This window comes from Acinonyx jubatus, chromosome A1 (assembly GCF_027475565.1).
Source record: "Acinonyx jubatus isolate Ajub_Pintada_27869175 chromosome A1, VMU_Ajub_asm_v1.0, whole genome shotgun sequence".
In the NCBI taxonomy this organism is placed as follows: domain Eukaryota; kingdom Metazoa; phylum Chordata; class Mammalia; order Carnivora; family Felidae; genus Acinonyx; species Acinonyx jubatus.
The window spans coordinates 138,220,500-138,242,896 of NC_069380.1; the positions used below are offsets into that span (position 1 = coordinate 138,220,500).

General features: G+C 41.8%; 1 protein-coding gene across 3 annotated transcripts in view; it reads left to right on the plus strand.

Moving 5' to 3' along the window:
• Positions 1 to 22,397, plus strand: part of ANKDD1B (ankyrin repeat and death domain containing 1B) — a 61,376-nt gene that overhangs the window by 33,384 nt on the left and 5,595 nt on the right. For all 3 annotated transcript variants that reach the window (XM_027039832.2, XM_053224075.1, XM_053224073.1), the window contains 5 exons: positions 3,845 to 3,943; positions 9,990 to 10,088; positions 12,881 to 12,979; positions 15,496 to 15,594; positions 20,284 to 20,379. In XM_027039832.2, coding sequence (XP_026895633.1) covers positions 3,845 to 3,943; positions 9,990 to 10,088; positions 12,881 to 12,979; positions 15,496 to 15,594; positions 20,284 to 20,379 — 492 coding nt within the window. The remainder of the gene's footprint in view (positions 1 to 3,844; positions 3,944 to 9,989; positions 10,089 to 12,880; positions 12,980 to 15,495; positions 15,595 to 20,283; positions 20,380 to 22,397) is intronic.

Below are 22,397 nucleotides of genomic sequence, written 5' to 3' on the forward strand. Positions count from 1 at the left end.
TAAACTTCACACTGAGCTTGATTCTTACTCAGTCTTGATGTCCTTGCTTTTTGAAACAAAATACAGTCCTCTGTGCCTTCAAAGGTGCTTGCAATGCAACATTTCTTTAGGGTTACCATATATGGTTTCTGAGATTTAAGCCAACACCCATTCTGATTTCATACACATGACAAGCAGTGACAGCATCACATATACTACCTGGTTGACTAAGATTGTGAGATGCATCCTGATCTCAGATAAAACAAGATGGGACTTAGTATTGGTGGCTTTTGACCATAAAACTAGCAACCTGATGGAAAGGGAAGGCTATGTAAGGGAGTATATGTGATGCCTGAGCCAAGTCTGTATTCCCTTTGGACCAGAGAAGCCCACCAGGCTAGTCCCATGCATCCCCGGATCTGGGCACCCACAGATTGAAAGCAGGGCTCTGACTGTGTGGGTCAGGTCCTGGCTCCGTCGCTCTTCTAGGTAAGTGATCTTGGGCTCAGCACATAGCCCCTCTTAGCCTCAGTTTACTCATCTGTCAAATAACCTCATAAGGCCATAGTGAAGTTTAAATGTGAAGGCTGTGGCACACACTTAGCACCTGGAATAGTGCCTGGCACACGGTAGGCATGTAATAAGTGGCATCTGTTATCATTGGTGTTATCTTGGTGCAATAAATGGGATCATAGTTATCATTTGTTGTTGTTGTTTTTTAAGTTTGTTTATTTTGAGAGAGAGAGAGAGAGAGCGAGCACAGTCAGGGGAGGGGCAGAGAGAGAATCCCAAGCAGGCTGTATGCTGCCAGCACAGAACACAATGTGGGGCTCGAACTCACGAACCGTGAGATCATGACCTGAGCTGAAGTCGGACAGTTAACTGATGAACCATACAGGCAGCCTCATGGTTATCATTTGTATCAGTGGTATATTATTATCCTCATTTTTTCTTTTCAAGTTCTTGGGAGAATTTAAGCCAAGCTTTCTTTTTTTGTATTTTCGTAAGTTGATTTATTTATTGAGAGAGAGAGAGAAAGAGAGAGAGCACGAATGCACACGGGAGTGGCGAGAGAGGAGGGAGAGAGAGAATCCCAAGCAAGCTCTGCACTGAAAGCTCCATCCCATGAACCATGACATCATGACCTGAGCCAAAATTGAGAGTCAGACACTTAACTGACTGAGCCACCCAGGCGCCCAAGCCAAGCTTTCACTTGAGGATCATGGACAAAAATAGAGCCTTCATTTGTTTACTTTAGTGTGTATTCAGTCTTTTCTGACCGTCTGGCATAATAATGATCAGGTTTAATTGGTTTAACTTATTTAAAGATCTCAGGAATTTGGTCTTCTTAAATACAAGTTACGAATGATGTGTGAGAAACGTGAGGAAAAAAAAAAAGTGAATCACCTAGAATAAATCTTAGGTGTGATTAGCCTTCACAAATCAATATAGAGATCAAGTCCTATAGTCACAGGATTTAATTTAAAGTCTTGGTCATGCTTGCCCAGCTGTGTTTTAATACTTTACCACTGGAATGTGTGCACTTGGATTTTATCCACCATTTAGCTATTTTTGAGTTAGGGCACATTAGAGAGAGCTCATAAAGTCCAACACACTGTAATTGCAGATTATGATAGGTTTCATCTTCAGAGAATGAAGTGTCTAGTGATAATATCAGCCCTTTGAATAAGGCCCATAATCTTTATACAGTCATGGGCTGCCTACGTTTCCTAATGTAAGCTGTTGCCAGACCAGTTGGAGTGATCCATGTGAATATAATCTAGCGGGGCTGTCTCTAAATAGTCTTGGAAGCAAACTCTCCTATCAGTAAGGAAATACGGGCATGCATCTGTCATATACACATTTATAATTAAACTAATACATTACAAAATATATGCCAGAAATATACATTTTAAAAATTTAAGATAAAAATAAATAGTAGTTTTGTATTTTCTCCACACTGAAATGATTATTTTAGAGATACCAGATATATTTTCCTTCCATTTTTTTTGTGTTCCTGTGCATATATATTCTTATTGGTTGTCCAGAGTTCATATGACTATTCTTTAGCTCTTGGATATTTTATTTTATTTTATTTTATTTTATTTTATTTTATTTTATTTTATTTTATTTTATTTATTTACTTTTTTAAATATATGAAATTTATTGTCAAATTGGTTTCCATACAACACCCAGTGCTCATCACAGCAGGTGCCTTCCTCAATACCCATCACCCACCCTCCCCTCCCTCCCGCCCCCCAACGGCCCTAAGTTTGTTCTCAGTTTTTAAGAGTCTTGGACATTTTATTTATATCCTTTTTTCTTTTCTTAAAAATTAGGCTGTCATGAGCCTCTTTGTATAAAAACCATAGTCTGAATTCCTCACTATTTCCTTTAGGTATATTCTTAAAGGGAGGATTGTTGGGTCACAGATACAAATGTTTATTAGGCTCCTGATATGTTAAAGATGTGAATTCTTGGGGCGCCTAGGTAGCTCATTCGGTTGAGCATTGGATTCTTGATTTCAGCTCAGGTCATGATCCCAGGTTCATGGGATAGAGTCCTGCATCTGGCTCAGTGCTGGCAGCACAGAGCCTGCTTGGGATTCTCTTTCTCTGTCTATCTGTTTCTGTCTGTCTCTCTCTCTTCCCCTCTGCCCCTCTTGGAGTGTGTGCACACATGATCTCTCTCTCAAAAATTAAAAAAAAATTTTTAAATGATGTGTGAATTCTTTCCTTCACATTTTTCACTAATGCTTTTCCCACTGTGGTTTGCCATTTGGCATCTCTTTTCCAGGAAAATGAGAAGGCATATTATGAGGAGAAATTCCTCTGTAACAGATGGCTGTCCCAGACACTCATGTAAAGCAAGCTGGATATAGTTTTTCCATCTCATTGGGATGGGAACATTGGTTCCATGCCCCTGCATCCCTCTTGACATGATTGTTCATATCTAATTAGCTATAAGTAAAACCATTTGAACTTATCCTAATGCATTTTTAAGCAGAATAATGCCCATGGGGGGGAAATGTTTAGGGAATAAGAAGGGATTCTGCATTTTTTCCCAAAATTTTCAGGAAAGAATCTGCATGAGAAAGGGATAATATCCAAGTGGCTTTTGTGTGATACCAGTTCTTTCCTTTTTTTCTGTGTTTTGGCCTAAACTAAGCTCTCACTTTACCCTACTAGCATTTATCATAATGAGTTTCAGGAAACTTAATTACTGAGAAAGAGTATTACTGTGTTGTTGTTGTTTTTTTTTAATGACACACAATCGTTTAAATCAGTTTTAAACGTTAAAGCTATACTTGGTACAAATGTGCTTCTGTTTGTGTGTGTTTCACACTGAATTATAATTCATATTTCCATGATTATCTTGCTTAATAGGCTGTTACCTTCTTGTGGGCAGAATTTGTGTGTGTTTGTCATTTCAATCCCAAAGCCTTTGCCCAACAGGCAGTAAGTGTCCAATAAATGTTTTGGAGATAAAATAGTAAAGATTAAGAGTATAATGGTGGATGAAAACCCTGTAAGGAGGCAGAATAACAAGATCCGTATGGGTGCAGGCTTTGGAGCCAAACACCCGGATTTGCAGCCTAGCTTTGTCACTTTTCAGCTAAGGCTTAATTTCTTTATCTGTAAATGGGGATATTAATCCTGACCTCGTAGGGTTGTGCATTTAACTCTGCCAAGGCATATAGTCTTGGCAATATAAGTTGTCATATAGATGCTCAGTAAATGCTATCCATTAAGAGTAATGCACAAAAGGTATAGAGAAAGCATGCTGTTCCTCAAGTAGTTTTATTTCATGTCAAGGGGCAATTAATTTTAACTTTTTTCCTTTTATTTATTTATTTTTTTTTAAGAATGGAGAAACACCATTCTTTCTGGCTGTTAAAGGAGGTCATGAAGAATGCAGCAAAGTGCTCCTGACAGCAGGAAGTGATATCAACATTCCAAATAAGGTATGTGCTCCATGCCATGTTCGATCACACAGTGGAGGGGGGCTCAAAATGTTCTTTGAGTAATCTGGTCCTGCATTGATCCACTCACTAGGCCTTTGTAGAATTAATATTTATAATTTTGGAAAACAGGGGCAAGTGGAACAGACAGTTGTTGTTCTCAAGTACAGAGACATTCTCACTGTACCTTGATTTCTCCCTAACAACTATACATGCCTGGCTTATACACAGTAAGTACAAAAAAAAATATTGTGTGGAAGCCCACGTGGTCCGTCTGCAACCTGAAGAGGATAGGATGGAGCCTTCTTGTAAATACAGAATGCTTTTGTATTCATGGTATTAAGATCCTTTGTCACCTATCTTCTTTTTTTAGTGCGGAAATTAGAATTTAGAAAAGTTAAGGAACTCATTCAGGATTATCTGACCAGTTGGTGGCAGTGGGGAGGATTCTAACCACGGTGATGGCCTTGCCTTCCAGATGGTTTTACTTTCTTATTCTATTTTTCTAAATAATTTTAAATTGCAATGAAAATAACAAAAAATCAGAATAGTACCAAAGGATATATGATGACAAGTGTCATATTACAACTATACATCCCAATTTCTCCTCCCTAGAATTAATGTAAGTAATAGCTTATCTTGCAGGAATTTTCCATGCATTTACATGGAAAATGTACACGTGTGTAAGTACTGGCACCACATAGATGATAGCACACTGCATGTATCTGCTGCTCTGCACCTTGTTTATTTTTTAAGTCCCAAAAATGTTGGAGCTCTCTCCATAGCAGAGCAGTGTATAGGCACACCTTAAAGATATTGCAGGTTTGGTTCCAGGCCACTGTGTATCATAATAGAGTGAGTGAAATGAATTTATTGGTTTCCCAGTTCATGTAAGAGTTAGGTTCACATTACACTATAGTCTGTTAAGTGTGCAATAGCATTATGACTCCCCCAAAACAGTGTACACACCTTTATTACAAACTGCTTTATTGCTGGGGTGCTTGGGTGGCTCAGTCGGTTAGGCATCTGACTCTTGATTTTGATTCAGGTCATGATCTCATGGTTCATGAAATGGAGCCCCACATCGGGCTCTGCCCTGACTGCATGGAGCCTGGTTGGGATTCTCTATCTCTCTCCCTGTCTCTCTACCCTTCCCCTGCCCTCTGTCTCTCAAAATAAAAATAAAAATAAAAATAAATATTTTATTGCTAAAGAATGCTAATAACTATCCTCTACATTTTCAGTGAGTCATAATCTTTTTGCTGATGGAAGTTACCTCCCCACTGAAGGTATGCCTATAGAGACAATTCCTTTTCAAAAGGTACAAAGTTAAACACTAGAATCAAGAATAAAGTCCCAAACCAGTAATGTTTTATATTCTTGTATTCTGCGGGTGGAAGTGTACTTTTGTACAATGCTTTTGGAAAAAAGCATTCTGTCACTTTCCCTTCACCCAGGTTTGAGAAATTCTGTTAAGGGAATAACCTTGGAAAAAGCTACATGCATTAAGATAGATAATAAAGTTACTTCCAGTGGCTGAGAATTAGATACAACCTATATATGCAATGAAGTCTATAGGAAAGCCACATAAAAGTTTGCTGCACCTTTTTCTTGGAATATCATGTTGCTATTAAAAAATATTAGGGGCGCCTGGGTGGCTCAGTCGGTTAAGCGGCCGACTTCGGCTCAGGTCATGATCTCGCGGTCCGTGAGTTCGAGCCCCGCGTCGGGCTCTGTGCTGACGGCTCAGAGCCTGGAGCCTGTTTCAGATTCTGTGTCTCCCTCTCTCTGACCCTCCCCCATTCATGCTCTGTCTCTCTGTCTCAAAAATAAACGTTAAAAAAAAAATTAAAAAAAAAATTAATGATTGGGGTACCTGGGTGGCTCAATCAGTTAAGCATCCGACTTCAGCTCCAACAGTGATCGGGTTTGAGCCCCACGTCTGGCTCTGTGCTGACAGCTCAGAGCCTGGGGCCTGCTTTGGATTCTGTGTCTTATTTTCTATCTCTCCCCCACTAAATATATTGCAATATTGAAAAATGTTTATGATAGAACCCTAATAGAAAAACAGTATGTGTTTATACATACATTTTCACTGTCTAAAATTTACATTTCCATGGACAAGATTGCGGGAGAGAATGGAAAATGAAGATACTATGAGTTGATTCCCACTGATGTTGCAGGCTTATCTATGCAGTAAATGAACCTCACATTAATAATTCATGGGGCCCACGAAATCCTCAGAATGTAGAGAGCTGTGCTGTTGTTCAGGCATTCCCAAGTGCTTCCCTGCCTACCCCCCCTACTATCTGCAGCCACCCTGGAGTCCCTGGGAAGGCCTCCCTCATTATCAGGGTCCTTTGAGCTCATTCGTTTTGGCTGACTCCATCATTCTATACCCTCCCTCCCTTCTGTACTTAATTTTGTTTGGCCCCCAGAGAGGTTTTGCTTTGTAATGGTTTTCACATGCTCACATTCTCACTCCCACCCACCCCGACCTCGCCTAGGAGTACAGGCCCCACATTGTCCATATCCTTATAGTCTTGGCCTCATCAAGGCAGCCCAGAAATTGTTCTGAGTCCATTTTTGAGCTTTTACATTTTCTTGAGTTTTCCCCTGAGTTCATTAGCACACTTCCTAGATGAACAGCCTAACCCAGCAAAGACCCTGGGGGAATAAACTGTGTGCACCAGGAAGCATGCAGCACGGACACATTACTACGGGGCAAGTTAGACTATTTTGCTCTTCCATCTGTAGGTGATTACTGTGTTTGATCTTGGAAATGCTTCACCTGTTGACATTGATTAGTCTTGCCCTCCAGGAGCAAGGTCTATCCATCCATCCCTTCCTTCCTTCCTTCCTTCCTTCCTTCCTTCCTTCCTTCCTTCCTCTTTATTTATTGTTGAGGGGGGAGGGGAGAGAGAGAGAGAGAGAGAGAGAGAGAGAGAGAGAGAGAATGCACAAACGGGGGAGGGGCAGAGAGAGGATCTGAAGCAGGCTCCACACGGATAGCAGACAGCCTGATGTGGGGTTCAAACTCATGAACCGTGAGATCATGACCTGAATCGAAGTTGAATGCTTAACCAACTAAGCCACCCAGTTGCCCCTGGGTCATTTCTGAGAAGGTGATTGGAGAGAATTGATTTAGCTATGAGCAGAGACTTCCTCCATTTGTGCTGGATGTAATACTGTCCAGAGTTTGGTCAATAGATGCCCTTCAGGGTCATACTAAATGCCTCTGGTCCAGTGAAGACTTTTGTAGACCTTAACAACTCATTTCTGGAGACCCCACCCTCATATCCTATCAAACATATTTAAATGCCCCAACATTCCACATTAATTTTTTTTGCTGTAAATTATTTCCAAAGACTTTTTTATTGGCTGTGATAAACTCCCCTAATTTATGACTGACGCTGGTTTCTTAGAACTCTCTACATACTTGGGAATTAGAGGAGGTGAAAAAAATTAACCTACAAATTGTTACAAATGTAATGAATATTTTATGACTGTTACATTTAACAGTCAATGAGGTATGAATATGTCAATTAAATATTTATTCACTTCAAGTTCCTGGTTTTCTTTTGGTATCTTGGAATCAATAATTTTTTTGCTAAAGATTTTAAACATTTCTTTGGCTCCTAAAAAGTCTGTAAGCCCTGTACACAATGCCTATAGTGCCTCTGGGGTAAAGTGCTGGAGTGCCACAGCTCTTCCTACTACGTTCTGGCTTCAGGTTCTTCACAAACTTGTTTCTGATTTAGATCTTTTCATTCGGGCACTTCTTACCATTCTGATCTCGGTCCAAATTTCACCCCACCTGGGAGGATTTTCTTGATCACTCACCAGAAAGTAGCCATCCAGCCCTGCTGTTTTACTTCATTTTGTTGCACTTATTATTAGCTGATATTATTCTAATAACATCTAGATTTAGTAAATGGATTTATTCTCCCATCTACGGATTCACTGATCTACCAGTCTGCCAATCTATAGATCAGTTGATTGTCCACCTCTACTGGAATGTGATAATGGACATCTTGTTTACCATCATATCTCCTCACTACCCAACATGGTGCTGGCAGATAATAAACGCTCAATTATTTTTTTGTGGAATGAATATGATGACGGTTATGATTACTGTACATATTTACTAGCTCATTTATCCTCTCAATATTACTATGGTTTGAGACAAAGAGGTAGGATGGTGTGATAGGTACACAAAATAATGCTCCCCCGCCCCCCGCCCAACGTTATCCATATCCTAATCCTTGGAACCTGTGAATATGTTATATTACAAGGCAAAGTGGGATTCAGGTTGCACATGGAATTAAGGTTGCTAATCAGCTGACCTTAAAATGAGATTATCCTCATTTATCCAGGTTGGGCCCAATGTAATCACCCAGGTCTTTTAAAGTAGAAGAGAAAGGCAAGTGAGGAGGCCAAAATGATACAGGGTGAAGACTTGGTGGACCATTGCTGGTGCGCCTGAAGATGAAGAGAGAGGCCATGAGCCACAGGATGTGGGCGGCAATGTCCACAAACTGGCAAAGTCAAAGATGTGGATCTTCCCAAGGGCCTCCAGAAAGGCCTGTAATTTAGCCCAGTGAGACCCATTTCAGACTTCAGACCTCCAGAATTGTAATATAGTACATTCGTATTTTTTAAGCCACTGAGTTTGTGGCAACTGGTTATTAGCAGTGATAAAAACTAATAGTTATGTTCTTTTTTACAGATGAAGACAAACAGGCCCGTACTTGAGAGGCCAATTATTCAAGGTCATATAATAGGAGCTCAAGCTAGAGTCTAGTTGGTCAGCATGTGTATTGTTCTTTTTAGTATCATCTTATCTATTGGCTTCATAACAAACCAACCCAGAGTGCAATGGCTTAAACCAACAACACCTTATTATCTTTCATGGCTCTTGGACTGAGAAATTCTTACTTTGGGTCTGTTATGTGGTTGTAGTCAGATGTCAGCCAGGACTTAGGTTATTTGAAAGCTTAAGTGAGCTGGCCGTTCGTGTGACTCACTCACATGACTGGCAGTTGGTGCCATCTGTCAGCTGGGAGCTCAGCTGGGGCTCTTGAATGGCATGGACGTGTGGTCTCTCTTCTTCACAGTATGGCAGCTGGTTTTTAATAGGCAGGGAGGTGAAGCTGCCAAGCTGGGTAGCGGCTGCACCTGGGTCTGGCATACTGTCATTTCTGCCATACTCTGCTGATTGGTCCAAGCAGTTATAGGGTCCACTCAGATTCAAGGGGAGACCTCTTGATGGGGCAATGGGCAGTCTCAGGCCAGCATGTGAGATGGTACTTACTTATGCAGCCTCTTTTTGGAAAACATAACATCCTGTAGAACCTTATTTGGTTGGTGGGCCTAGAAATACTTTGTAGCAATCTTAAAATTAATCCATCAACAACTATCCATTGTCCTTATACTATTGCAAAGCACCATGCTAAGACTTTTTGGAGGATAGCAGGATAAATCAAGAACAATTTTCTCATCCAGTGTTCACAGTAAGTGAAGTCACTTGAGCACAGGGAAGGTAGGAGGCAGCTGGTACCAGGAAAGGAGAGGCATTGATGAAGGAGTTGAGTAAGGGGCCACGAGGGAACACTGCACATGGGTAGCAGTCATGCTGAGCTTTGAAGCCAGACCTGGCAGAAAGGAGAGCTGCAGGTAAGCAGTCAGGGAGGCAGCAGGTGTTGAGGCATTTCCTGGGACCAATACCAAGTCAGCCTTTTTAGCTCAAGGAGGGTGTTTGCAGAGTGTATGGAGAGAAGACTCAGCCCTAGTCCACTTTGTACTTAGAGAGGGGAAACAGGGATTTAACTCATATTTGCTTGAGGCATGTGTCACCTCAGACTCTCTTTTTATAGGAAACACTTAGAAATAACAAAGAGGCCCTCAAAATAATCAAAAACACATTGGATTTTCTTTTTTAAATAGTTGTATATTTCTTTGTATTAATTAATTACCATGTGATGAATATCAGAAAGCAGGCTGGATTCTAATGGGGATCTTCCCTGCCTTTTCCACCTGTGTTTTGCAGCTCAACATCAGTGCTTTGCAGATAGCAACCCAGAACGGCCACATATCCCTTGTGAGCTGTCTTCTCAGTAAGCATGTTGACCTGTACCAGAAAGTGGAAGTGAGTCTATTTCAATAACATGGGCTTTGATCCTGGTGCTGTGAGGCTGGCTGTGTGCAGAGATGCTCCTTGCAGATATTTGGGGGGTGGGGAGGAGGGGAACGAGATGTTCACAAAGGAGGAATTCTTTCTGGGGAAGCAGACTGACTCCTTTTGGAGGCTGAGTCTTAATCTTGAGAAATAAAATGCAGGGGATGAATTTTATAAAGTCTTTGAAGTTCCTGAACAAAATGAAATCTTTGTGCTTTAAATATTGATACTTGCTGCAATAAAACTTTCTCAGGTGTCCAGAGATGCCATTATTCTTGTATTAAATTTATCAGTCTGTGGAAAAAAAGGACACTGCTATAAATGGGAAGGAGGATGATCTTTTTTCCCCCCCTTCACTGAGTGATCTTGTTTTTCTTTTGAAAGTCCATCCTTTATACTGATTGAGGTTTTCTGAAGTTTGAGTTGGCTTTGGTAGGATTGAGGAAGGCCCTCTGTTCCAGCAGTAGATGGGAAGCATTCCTCTGTTTTTCACTTCTCCTGTGAGAATATTATTTCCTCTGATCTTGGTTAGCCATTACTATTTATTATATTAACTAGAGAGAAGGGATGTGATTTGACCATGTCTGGTAGTTTTTGGAGAATGACGTTAGAGGAATTGGCTCTGAACGCCCCGGGACTGTCCAGGGATGCTTCCCATTTCTCAGGAAGAGCTGGGTCCCTGCAAGGCCGGTAGCCCTGGCTGGAAGGACACTGCCTACTTCCCTGGCCTGAGGGATGCTTCCTCTTTTTTCATGCTTGGTGCCTCAAGAAAGAACATCCTTCCAGAGAAGAAGAGGCCTGCACGGAAAGCCTCCCTCCCACACTGCCCTGACCTGCCCAATCATCTCCATTTCCTTGCTCACCTCCCTGGCAGTCTGACTTCTGCAGCCATGGTGTCCTACCTGCCCCCCCTTCTCTCCTCTTCCTCTGTGGGCTGGTGATGCTCTTGTCAACTCTGTACATCTCTTTTTCATAGGTTTCTTTCATAGTAGGTTTCCTGGGAAGGAGCCTGGTGCCAGTATTGAAGTCAGGCAGATCAGGGATTCAAACCCTGTCAAATCCATTTCTTGCCTCCAAGGCCTTGGGGAAATTATTTAACTGCTCTGTTCCTTATATATAAAGTGGGGAATAGGAGCGCCTGGGTGGCTCAATTAGTTTGACTTCGGCTCAGATCATGATCTCACGGTTTGTGGGTTCAAGCCCTGATTGGGCTGTGTGCTGACAGTGTGGAACCTGGAGCCTGCTTCAGATTCTGAGTCTCCCTCTCTCTGCCCATTCCTCGCTCATGCTCTGTCTCTCTCTCTCTCTCTCTCTTTCTCTCTCTCAAAATAAATGAACAAACAAACAAACAAACAAACATTAAAAAATTAAAATAAATACAGTGGGGAATAGATGTAACTGCTAGGATTATTGTAAACGAAAACTATTAGCCCAGAGTTTAGAATATAAACTATGGGGGAAGTGAGTATACAGTTAAGTAGCATTATAAGATGTTAAATGTACCTTACTGATGCTTATTATTAATATCTCTTTTTCTTGAGTAACACTGTGCTCTATCCTCATCATGCACCCTCGCACACACTTGTGTTCCCTGTCGGCTGCCTTGGCTCTCAGCTCTACTATTGTTCACAGCCTTGCTGGATCTTCTGCCTGCACCTGCTTTTTATACCTGTACCCGTCCCCCTCCTCCCTGCCTCTAACCTCCTAGGACCTTCCCTCCACCCTGACTGCCCCTGAGCTGTCTCTCACGCCTTCCCTCTTTTTCCCCACCTTTTTTTCTTTGCGGCTACCTTCTCTACTCCTGGAGACATTTCTCTCTTGTCATCATGGGCCAGTGGCACCTGTGTGTCAGTGAGGCAACAGGAGCTAAGTGTGTGATTCTAGAGCTGATCGTGACATGACAGCCTGGCGGGGCTGGCGAAGAAGCCCCCCCCCCTCCCGTGGAGATGGCTGAGAGGGGCTGGGACACTTCAGGTGAAGGTGTGGCTGCAGGATGGCTGCACCTTCATTTAACTGCAAATGAGGACAAAGGGGCATGCTGGAGAGGTTTGGTAAACATACTGGGGCTGTATATATACAGGAGAAGGCTAAACATGAGCATGGTGCCCCTGGGTGAATGGGTCATTAGTCCCATGGAATGATCTAGGGAGACAGAATTCTAGATCAGATCGTTTCAGGAAATGCTGAATGTGCATGCTTTTTCCTCCTTGTAGTTATTCCCCCCATACTTTAGCTTTTTGAAGGCTCTGAGAAGTCCTGCATTAAGCCTGTTTCATATTTCTTATCCTTCTTTTCAAAGCACAAATGTCAGTTCTTCAGGAAAGCTTTTTCTCATCTCCAGAAAGGTCAGCCCTCTGGCCATCCCATATATGCTCTTATACCACTCTCTACTTTTCGTCCAAAGCATTTATCACAATTTGTGCATTTATTTTGTGATTAAAACAATAACAACAATATATTCTTGCCCCACTGGATTGGAAGAATCCTGAGAATGCCAGGTTCGCCACTGGATCCCTCCCATTGTAGGTGCTCAGTGTCTAGTCCTGGAATGAATGAGGGGGCAGAGCTGATTGCTGGTAAGCTGGTTTGCTGCACAGCCATGGGGTGGAAATGATGCTGAACCCTCGCTATTGGCCCGCTGCTGTGCAAGGCAATTCCAGTACTCAGAGATTATTAGGAAATGTCTGTCGAAATGAATTGCTTTTTGGTGTGAATGATGAAGCCAAAACCTCTTGGATTTGAAAATTTCTTTCTTTCTGCAGCCGAAGGAGTCCCCTCTTCATTTAGCTGTTATCCACAACCATATCACAGTTGTAAAGAGCTTATTAAGTGCACAGCATGACATTAACATCTTAAATCAGGTAAGCCAGGCAATCCGAACCCAGAGAGTCTATTTTCTTATGATTCAATGTAGTGTGTGATTACGGGTAATTTTGAGCAAGTTCAGGTTGCCCTAAAAATTTTCCAGGAGGAATATACATATTCTTTTTATCCATTTTCTGCTGTAACCCCCACTCCCACTTGAACACACATACTTTTTTCAAACACACAACTGGGGTTCAGTTAGTGCTCACATTTAACAGGCCCAGCACTTCTGGTAGATAAACAGTAGCTCAGAATTAAATTTCCAGATGCTCTTTAAATCAAAGCCCACTCCTTCAGTATGAAATATAATTGGCCAGTAGCCCTTTGCCACAAGGAGGAAGCTTTGTTTCTATATTAGAGACTGTAAATGTGTCTTTTACCCAAAGGCAAAAGAGACCTCTTGGAATAAAAAAGATCACCATAAATTAAATCTACTGGAGCAGAGTCAAATGCTCCATAAAAGGAATCCATTACTAGCTGGTTGTGGAAATGCTGAGTTGGAAGGTTAATGGGGGTGGGTACTGTCTGAATCAGGGCCTCCTCCGGGGCTGAGCTGCCTCTCCCAAGAGCTGTGGGAAGTAGGAAGAGAAACTCCTGGGAGAGGAGCTCTTTAGGAGCGCTGGAGACAGGTGAGAACTCTGGACTCCTCTTGGCTTTCTGACTGCCTCTACCTAGAGAAGCCTCAGCTGGACCCTGAGGGGAGGGAGCAGCCAGATATGGTGGACATACCTGTCCTAACCACCCCCCACCCCCCACACTGGGAGCCCCTGTTTCCATGTCTTTGGAACCAGAGCAGTGCCACAGATCTCTCCAGTCTCCTCCATCTCCAACGTAGGAGTTCCTTTGTGCCAGATGGGAATAGAGACTTACCTACCCTTCCATCCCTTCCTTCTTCCAGCGACCTTGCTCCTCCCTGTGTTTTACCATCCCAAATGTTTGTAGGGAGGGAAGGAATGTTATTAAACATACTTAGGTGTCCAAGTATGTTAATGCCCCAAATATTTGCCTACGTGCAGAATATTTGCCCTATACACAGAACTTGTGTGTGATTTTGGTTTCATCAGAATTGGCCAGATTCACTCTAGAAAGGAGGGTTTGTTAGTCTGCCCGCCAGGTATAGAACTAGACTTGACCATTTCAATTCTCTGTTAGATTGGGAATATACTCAATGTATAACAATAAGAAAATATAAATAAGGTAAAAATTTATAATTATCATCCCCCCCAATAAAGAGAACTCTTGTTAATGTATTGGTTCATTTCCTGTCCTCTAGACTTACAGCAGTATCGTCAAATTGAGATGATATTGGTGTTTGAGGTATGACCCTGTGTCTCTGTTCCATGTTGATAGAGACCTTTGATAGTTTGTTAGTGTAAGTGTGATGTTTTGGATGAGCCCCCAGAGGGGCTGATTGCCACCCAAAAGTGAGTCTTTAATAAATGCTTTCTAATACTAATTATGTTAACGCTCCAAGCAGGTTGATCCTGTGCTCGGGTTGGCAGAGTACTGAGCTAGATGCTATTGTCCAGCTCTGTGACCCTGGGGAAGTTGCTTCCTGTCTCTGGTTTAAGGGTTGGGCTAGACCATAAACAACGTTCCTTTCAGTACTAATATTTTAGAAATGCTGTCTGCACATCAGCATTCCTTTCAGTGAGAGGTTAAAGTGTGTTATTTTCTTGTGATTTCGTATTTCTTGGAAACACTGTTACCCTCTTGGTAAGAAAATGATTACCCCAGAGAGAAATTAGAAGTCTTGTACTCTCTTATACATTATAACTAAGAAATTTACAAGATAGAGAAAAGCATCAATAAGGCAATAAAAATAACTCCCTAATCCTGCCATCTAGACATTATCCTTAATATTGTTGATGTGTTTCCTTCTCTAGATACAGTGTTGTGTCCAAAGTCTGTCAGTGTTAAATGAGTCCTTTTTCCATTTTAAAAATTAATCTTGGAAACCACTGTTTAATTTGTAGTTAAGTACACATAATGTAACATTTACGATTTTAACCGTTGTTGAAGCTACACTTCAGTGACCTGAAGCACAGTCACGTTGCTCTGCCTCCCCCCCCACCGCCCAGTTCCACAACTCCTTCCATGTTCCCAAACTGAAACTCTGCTCATGACTCTAATTCCCCATTCTTCCCTCCCCGCAGTTCCTGGCAGCCACCACTCTGCTTTCTGTCTCTATGAACTTGACTCTTCTAGTCTGTCATAATGAAGTAATGTTTCAGAAATCATTTTTAATGGTTGCCTGCTAATCCGACATGTGGATATACCTCAATTTACCCAGCAAGTCTCTTTGTCAAACATGTAACTTTCTTTCAGTTTTTCACTGTTACCAACAATCCTACAGTGAATGTCCCCTGTACCTATTTAAAAATGTGATCTTAATCTATTTTCCCATATGCCTATATAGGGCACCTCTACTTTCCCTTTGTCTTTTCATTATGCAAGTTTTTTCCCCCTCCTTAATGTGTTTAGATTACATTTTCAAAATTTCTCATGGCAGAGGCAGCAGACTCCTTTGCACCTAGCTGCTGATCTTGGCCATGTGGAACTGGTGGACACTTTGCTGAAGGCAGGCTGTGACCTGAAGGTCGTTGATAAGGTAAGCTCATGGACTTTACCCTGTTCAGCCAAGGTGGTTGTGAAGAGCTGTCTGCAGGCTGTAAGCCTTGACAGCAACCATAGCATACCCTTTTGAAAAGACTGGATAAAGCTTACACAAACATTGTAACGTGCTCGTCAGCAAAACATCCTGATTGTGATTGAGATATGTAGGTAAGAAATTTTACTCTGAATAATAAAATCTGTATTTTTTTAAGTTTTTTTTTTTTTTTTTATAAGTAATCTCTACACCCAATGTGGGTCTTGAATTTACAACCCCAAGATTGAGAGTCGCATGCTCTACCAACTCAGCCAGCCAGGCGTCCCTAAAGCATATATTTTTTAAATTAAAATTATGTATTAGGGGCGCCTGGGTGGCTCAGTCGGTTAAGCATCTGACTTTGGCTCAGGTCATGATCTCATGGTTTGTGGGTTTGAGCCCCGTGTCACGCTCTGTGCTCACAGCTTGGAGCCTGGAGCCTGCTTTGGATTCTGTGTCTCCCTCTGTCTCTGCCCCTCCCGTGCTCATGATCTGTCTCTGAAAAATAAACAAACATTAAAAAAATTTTTTTAATAAAAAAATAAAATTGTGTATTAATCTTTGGAAAAGATTAAAGATTCAGGTGGTCCAAAAATTTAAAAATATAATCAGTAAGGGTTTTACAATAAAAGTGTCCCACCTGCCCTTGACCCCGTTTGTCTGGTTCCCATACTACCCTTGCTAGTGGATCTATTATCATAAATTTCTGTTTTTTCCAGTTTCTTTTTATGCATAAACAAGCAAACATAAATATATAATACTCTTACTACATTCCTCTGTCCTTTTTACACAGTGGTGATATACTTGTACATATTGTCCTGCATTTAGCTTTTTTCCTTTAAAAATATAGAGTGGAAACCGTTCCATATTAGTACAAGGAGAATTTCTCCATTCTTTTTTAGGTAGCTGTGGTATGGACATCTCATAATTTGTTTAGTTATCAGCTGATGGGCATTTAAATTATTCCTAAGCTTTAGCTTTTATAAACAGAGATGCAGTGATGCAGTGAATAAACATACATTAAGTAAAATTTTTTTACTTAAAATTAAAAAAAAATTTAAATTGTAAAATAAATACAACAAAATTTATCATCTTAACCATTAAAAAAATTTTTTTTAATGTTTATTTTTGAGATAGAGACAGAGTATGAGTAGAGGAGAGGCAGAGAGAGGGAGACACAGAATCTGAAGCAGGCTCCAGGCTCTGAGCTGTCAGCACAGAGCCCGACACGGGGCTCAAACCCACAAACTATGAGATCATGACCTGGGCCAAAGTCAGATGCTCAACCGACCAAGCCACCCAGATGCCCCATCATCTTACCTATTTTTAAGTGGACAGTTCAGTAGTGTTAAGTCGATTCACACTATTATGTGACCAATCCCCAGAACTTTTTCATCTTGCAAAACTGAAACTCTATGAACAACAACTACGCATTTCCTTATCCTTCCCCAGCCCCTGGCGACCACCACTCTTATTTTCTGTTTCTGTGAATTTGACTATTCTGGGTACCTCATATAAATAGAATCATACAGCGTTGGTCAGTTTGTCACTGGCTTATTTCATTTAGCATAATGTCCTGAAGGTTTATCCATGTTGTAGCACGTGTCAGAATTTCCTTCCTTTTTAAGGCTGAATGATACTCCATAGTATGTCCATACCACATTTTGTTTATCCTTTCATCTGTGGATGGAGATTTGGGTTGCTTCTACCTTTTGGTCATTGTGTAGACGTGTTTGTAAAGAAAGACAACTTTGTATATTGATGCAGTAAAGCAGACTCAGTCACAGGAGGGTTGTGGGGCAGCCGTGCATTAGGTTCTAGCTTACTGAAAAGTGTAAACGCAGGAAGACCGAGGTGTGGCAGCCCTGTTAGGTGCTCACACACATGTACCTTATTTCAATCCTCACATCTCCTCTGTGAGGTGGACAAAATTACCCGTTTTCAAGAGATTTCAGCGATGTCAACGTCACACACACAGTAAGACACAGAGCCAGGCTTCAAAGCCAAAGCTGCTTGATTGTATAGTGCTTTTCCACAGCTGTGAGCAGAGGTGACTGCTTCTGCAACTTGCTGTCTTTTCCTTCCTTGTCTTTACCCACACTGTTCGTCAGCTCAGCACATCCCTAATTCCCAGCATGAGCTGAGTTCACCCTACTTACTATTGCAGAATCACACATTTTACATCTGTGGGACTTGAAGTAGTGATGTGTTATTTTACTTTTCTGTATATGGCAGTTTTTAAAATTATCATAAAAAGTCATATAAACCTTGGGGCACCCGGGTGGCTCAATCAGTTAAAAGCCTGACTCTTGATCTCGGCTCAGGTCTTGATCTCATCAGGGTCGTTAGTTTTAGCCCTGCTTGGGCTCCACACTGGGTGTGAGCCTACTTAACAAAAAGGCAACACAAACCCACTGTGAACAATCTGGAAAACACAGAAAAGCATAAGGAAGAAAAAAGCATCCACCCATAACTCTGTCACATGGGTGGAAGTGCCCCACTTGCTCTCCTGTGCTCATTACCTTCCCTTAACATTTAGCATTAGTAGTCACACGTCGCATCGTATTTTCCATGCTTTCCTTTCATACTGTATTCCACTTTGTCATTAACACTTAACACCTCTGGGACAGTCTTATGGGTGGAGATTCCATAGCACTGGGAAGGGAATTCATGCTCGGCCCCCAGTGCCTGTGGACTGGATGTCCTGGGAAATAGTAGCCTCAGTGCTACAATTTGATTTTCCCATATTCCCTTCTCCTCTTCCTCTTTTTTCTCTGGGCACATAGTTGGCACCCAACACCTATTTCATTAATAAAAACCACATTTTCCACTCACTCCCACAGTATTTACCAAGGATAAGTGACTCTAAGAGTAAATGAAAGTGTGGATGGAAAAAAGGAGCCAGGGTTTGGTGTAAATAGGACTTTCCCAGAAACCTGCTCCCTCGGTCAGAGGGCTTCCCACCCTCAGTGGCAGGAGTGCTGTATTTCCACTCCAGGGCACACTCCCTGGGAAGGTTTTCCTGTGAACTTGAGAACGCTGGCTCTCAGAATGCTGCCTTCCCACAGCAGGCTGATCATCTGGATTCAAATGGCCTCACGAGCCAGAATCTAGGCAGCATGCAATGGAAGACTTGCTAACTGCCTGCAAAGTGCTATTCTTCCTAATTTCATTACTGTCCTCTCTTGATGAGAAACTGATTACTGTCAGTCCTAATCTTCCGGCCCACCTGGGTCTTAGCACCTCCACTCACAGCCAGATCATGTGGGTTGGTGGGAGTCGCACTTGTTGCAAATGCTCAGCCATGTGAGAGAATTATTGGGATAAATTGCTGGATCCCTAAGCATGGAAACATGGGTTCCTAAAATTGGAACTTCTTCTGGGATTATTTCTGACCATTCGTTTTGATTATCTTCAGGATTCCTGAGCAAATTTTTCCTGTGCCATTTTAAAAATAAATAAAAACCACCATCTTTTTCTCAGGAAAATGTATAGATGTGTGTGGATTGTGCATGGCCTAAAATCTAGGGGACACCTTTTGTTATTTGGACAAGATACCATATGGGTTCCCAGGCCACTCATGCCCCAAATTATGTCCAGAATATCCCTTATTGCATATTCCATGTGGTTAAGTTTCCAATCCCTAACCCCTTGGTTGGAAGCGTAGAATAGAAAAAAATTCTAAATAGGAGTCCTGCGGGCTGAATTCTATACTATGAATTAGTAGTTTTGTCATGGATGCTACTCCTCTTCTTTTTTTTTAAGTTTTATTTATTTAATTTCTACACCCAACGTGGGGTTCAAACTCACGATCCTGAAATCAAGAGGTGCATGCTCTTGACGCTCCGAGGATGCTATTATTCTTAATAAGATCCAGCACTTTTTGCCCTCATTAACACATGGCTTCAACTTCTTGGTCTAAGAGGGCTGTTCAGGCTCTTGCCATCATGCAAGCATTCTAGTCAGGAGGAAGGAGAAAGAGAATGGCGTCCTTCCTGTCTTTAGAAATACTTTCTAGAAGTTGCACGTGCCACTTGCATTTATATAACAGAACTTAGGTCACATATCTAAGTGCAAGGGAGGCTGGGAAATGTTTGGGGTGGTCAGGTGCCCCGCTAAAATCAGGAGGTCTCTTTTTATAGCAGAAGGAAAAGGCTATTGGGGGAAGGAGGTGTGGCACACTGACTAAAGTCTCAACCACAGATGGAGTCAGTCCTCATATTACTTATTTGCTGAGGACTTCCCAGTACAGTGAGCCAGGGAGACCTCTGGAGGTCTCAGAGAGATGTTTGGGTTCTCATCGATAGAGGATGTGTAAAACATCATCTGTTGATGGTTAGTCCCTAGTCTAAATCTTTTCCCCTGCCCTGTGGACACAGCACCTGACACCATCAATATCTAGCATCTCTTGAATAATTACCATGTGTCATGCGCAGTCCTAAGGGCTTGATATGTACTACCGCATTTACCCCTTACCACTATACCATGGGGTAGCCTTTGAGCCCTAGAAAAGCTAAGGACTGACCCAAGTTCACCCTGCAGGGAGGTAGCAAGATCAGGATTTGAACTCAGGCCCCTCCCTCCCTGTTCCAAAGCTGGAGCTCTTAAATACTAGGCCATCCTGCCTGACACTTTCATTTTTAATTTTAGCAAGGGAAGACTGCCCTGGCCATGGCCTCCAGAAGCAACCACAGCCTTGTAGTGGACATGATTATTAAAGCAGAGAGATACTATGCCTGGAGAGAGGTAAGGAACAGGATTCCAGCTTCACAACTGGCTCTTCTGCATCCCCGTCTTCTGATGGGGCAGTGTGGGGTCGGTGTCATTCTTTCTTCTGCTCTCATGGGCAGGGTCCTGGTCAGTGCAGTTATAATGGTCCCTTTGGCCTTTGCTGCCCCATTCAGGAAATGAACAGCTGCCTCTCCCTCTCTTTACTTTGCCAGCATCAGTAGTCAGAGCTCATAGGGCTAAGTGGCCCCATCCATGTCGGCTCAAACAGACTTAGCATGCTTGCCCCGCATGGTTGGCCCTCTGCCACAGAGTCTTGGGCTGTGGTACCTTCTGGAAGTTCTCAAACCTACATTCTAATGAGCGATAAAGAAGTTGACATTCACCGTTCTGCAGCTTTTAACACAAGCTGGTGCTGGCTCTCTAGCACTCAAGTATCCTGTGATAGTCAGAAAAACCTTATTCGTCTTGAGAACACAAAACACTTGTCTCTGAGACATTCTCTCTGCCTTCTTTCATTATTACGTCCTCTGCTAGCTGCCACTCCCACACCTTCTCAACAGAATGCCTTTCTCTCCAAGATTGGAGTCTATACCTTCAGGCAGGAATTAGTTACCAGGCACCACCCTCAATTTGTACTTTGTGTTGTTACCATTCTAGGCTGAATGCCCCGCCCTGGTCCAGTAGGTTGGTACCAGAATTCAGCTCCTACCCTTCAGGTGTTTACCCCTGAGGAGCATCAGCCCTGATTTGCTATCTAGTTGCTAATCCTGAGAAATTTTCCTTAAATCCTTAAGGCAAAACGCATTGATTTGCCTCTTCTTCTCACAATCCTGTTTAATGGGCTCAGTGGTCCTGATATATTATCTGGATGGTATGACATATGTATCATTTAAAGGCCACATCATTCTACTCAAACCTTTCTCACTTGCCTGTAAAGCAAAATGACTTTTTTGTAACCATTAGAATTGTTTTATCTCTCTCCTCCTCCTAGTGATTTTCTTTTTTTTCTCCAAATGTTTATTTTGAGAGGGGGAGGGCATGACCGGGGAAGGGGCAGAGAGATAGAAAGAAATCTCAAGCAGGCTCTGCACTCTCAGCACAGTGCCCAATGTGGGGCTCGAACTCACGAATTGTGAGATCATGACCTGAGCTGAAATCAAGAGTCAGAGGCTTAACCAACTGAGCCACCCAGGTACCCTTGATTTCTATTCCTTCTGCTCCTTTGTTCTCTTCCTCTTTGCCTTAGCTTCATTCTTTCTTAGATCATCACTGTATTTGAGTGACAGTAACTTCCTCAACTTTTGCCTTTTCTCTTGCTTTTAAATGATTGTTTTCACATTTTCTTTAAAATTAGACATATTCATTAGTTCTATTTTTAATGCCTGCTAGCATTTTTAGATTCTTCTTCCTAGATGAGAATAAATTACTCTTCTACCAAGTGAATAAGCCCTTCTTCCTAACAAATCTTTAAGATGTGAGAATCAGATGAACTTTGAGAGTCATATACAATGCACAAATGTATGAAGGAGACCCTCTGAAATGTAAGAGTTGTTCACCTTGGTGACAACTGGGGACGAAGATCTAGAGTAGGAGGAAGGCTTGTTTTTTAATATGTATCCTTAAAATCTTTTTTAACCAAATGTATTTATTATTTATTTTAAATTCACTTTGTTCATTAAACAAATATATGCTTATTATTATTATTATTTTTTTACCAAATCCATTTATTATTATTTTAAATTCTCTTTATTAAACAGATTTATATACTGGCCTAATATAAATCCTGGCCTAATATAAATCATTAAATCCAGTGGTTCAGAGGCAGATGGGAGCTTCCTAAAATCTGGCTCATGCTATTTTAATTTCCACCAGTGTAAGCATGTGATACTCTGCAAATAGTTCAATGCTTTGGCAGACAAACTATTATTGCTTCCAAGGACTATTTAAAGAGACCTGTGGCGGAGCACCTGGGTGGCTCAGTTGGTTGAGTGTCTGACTCTTGGTTTCATCTCAGGTCTGGATCTCACAGTTCG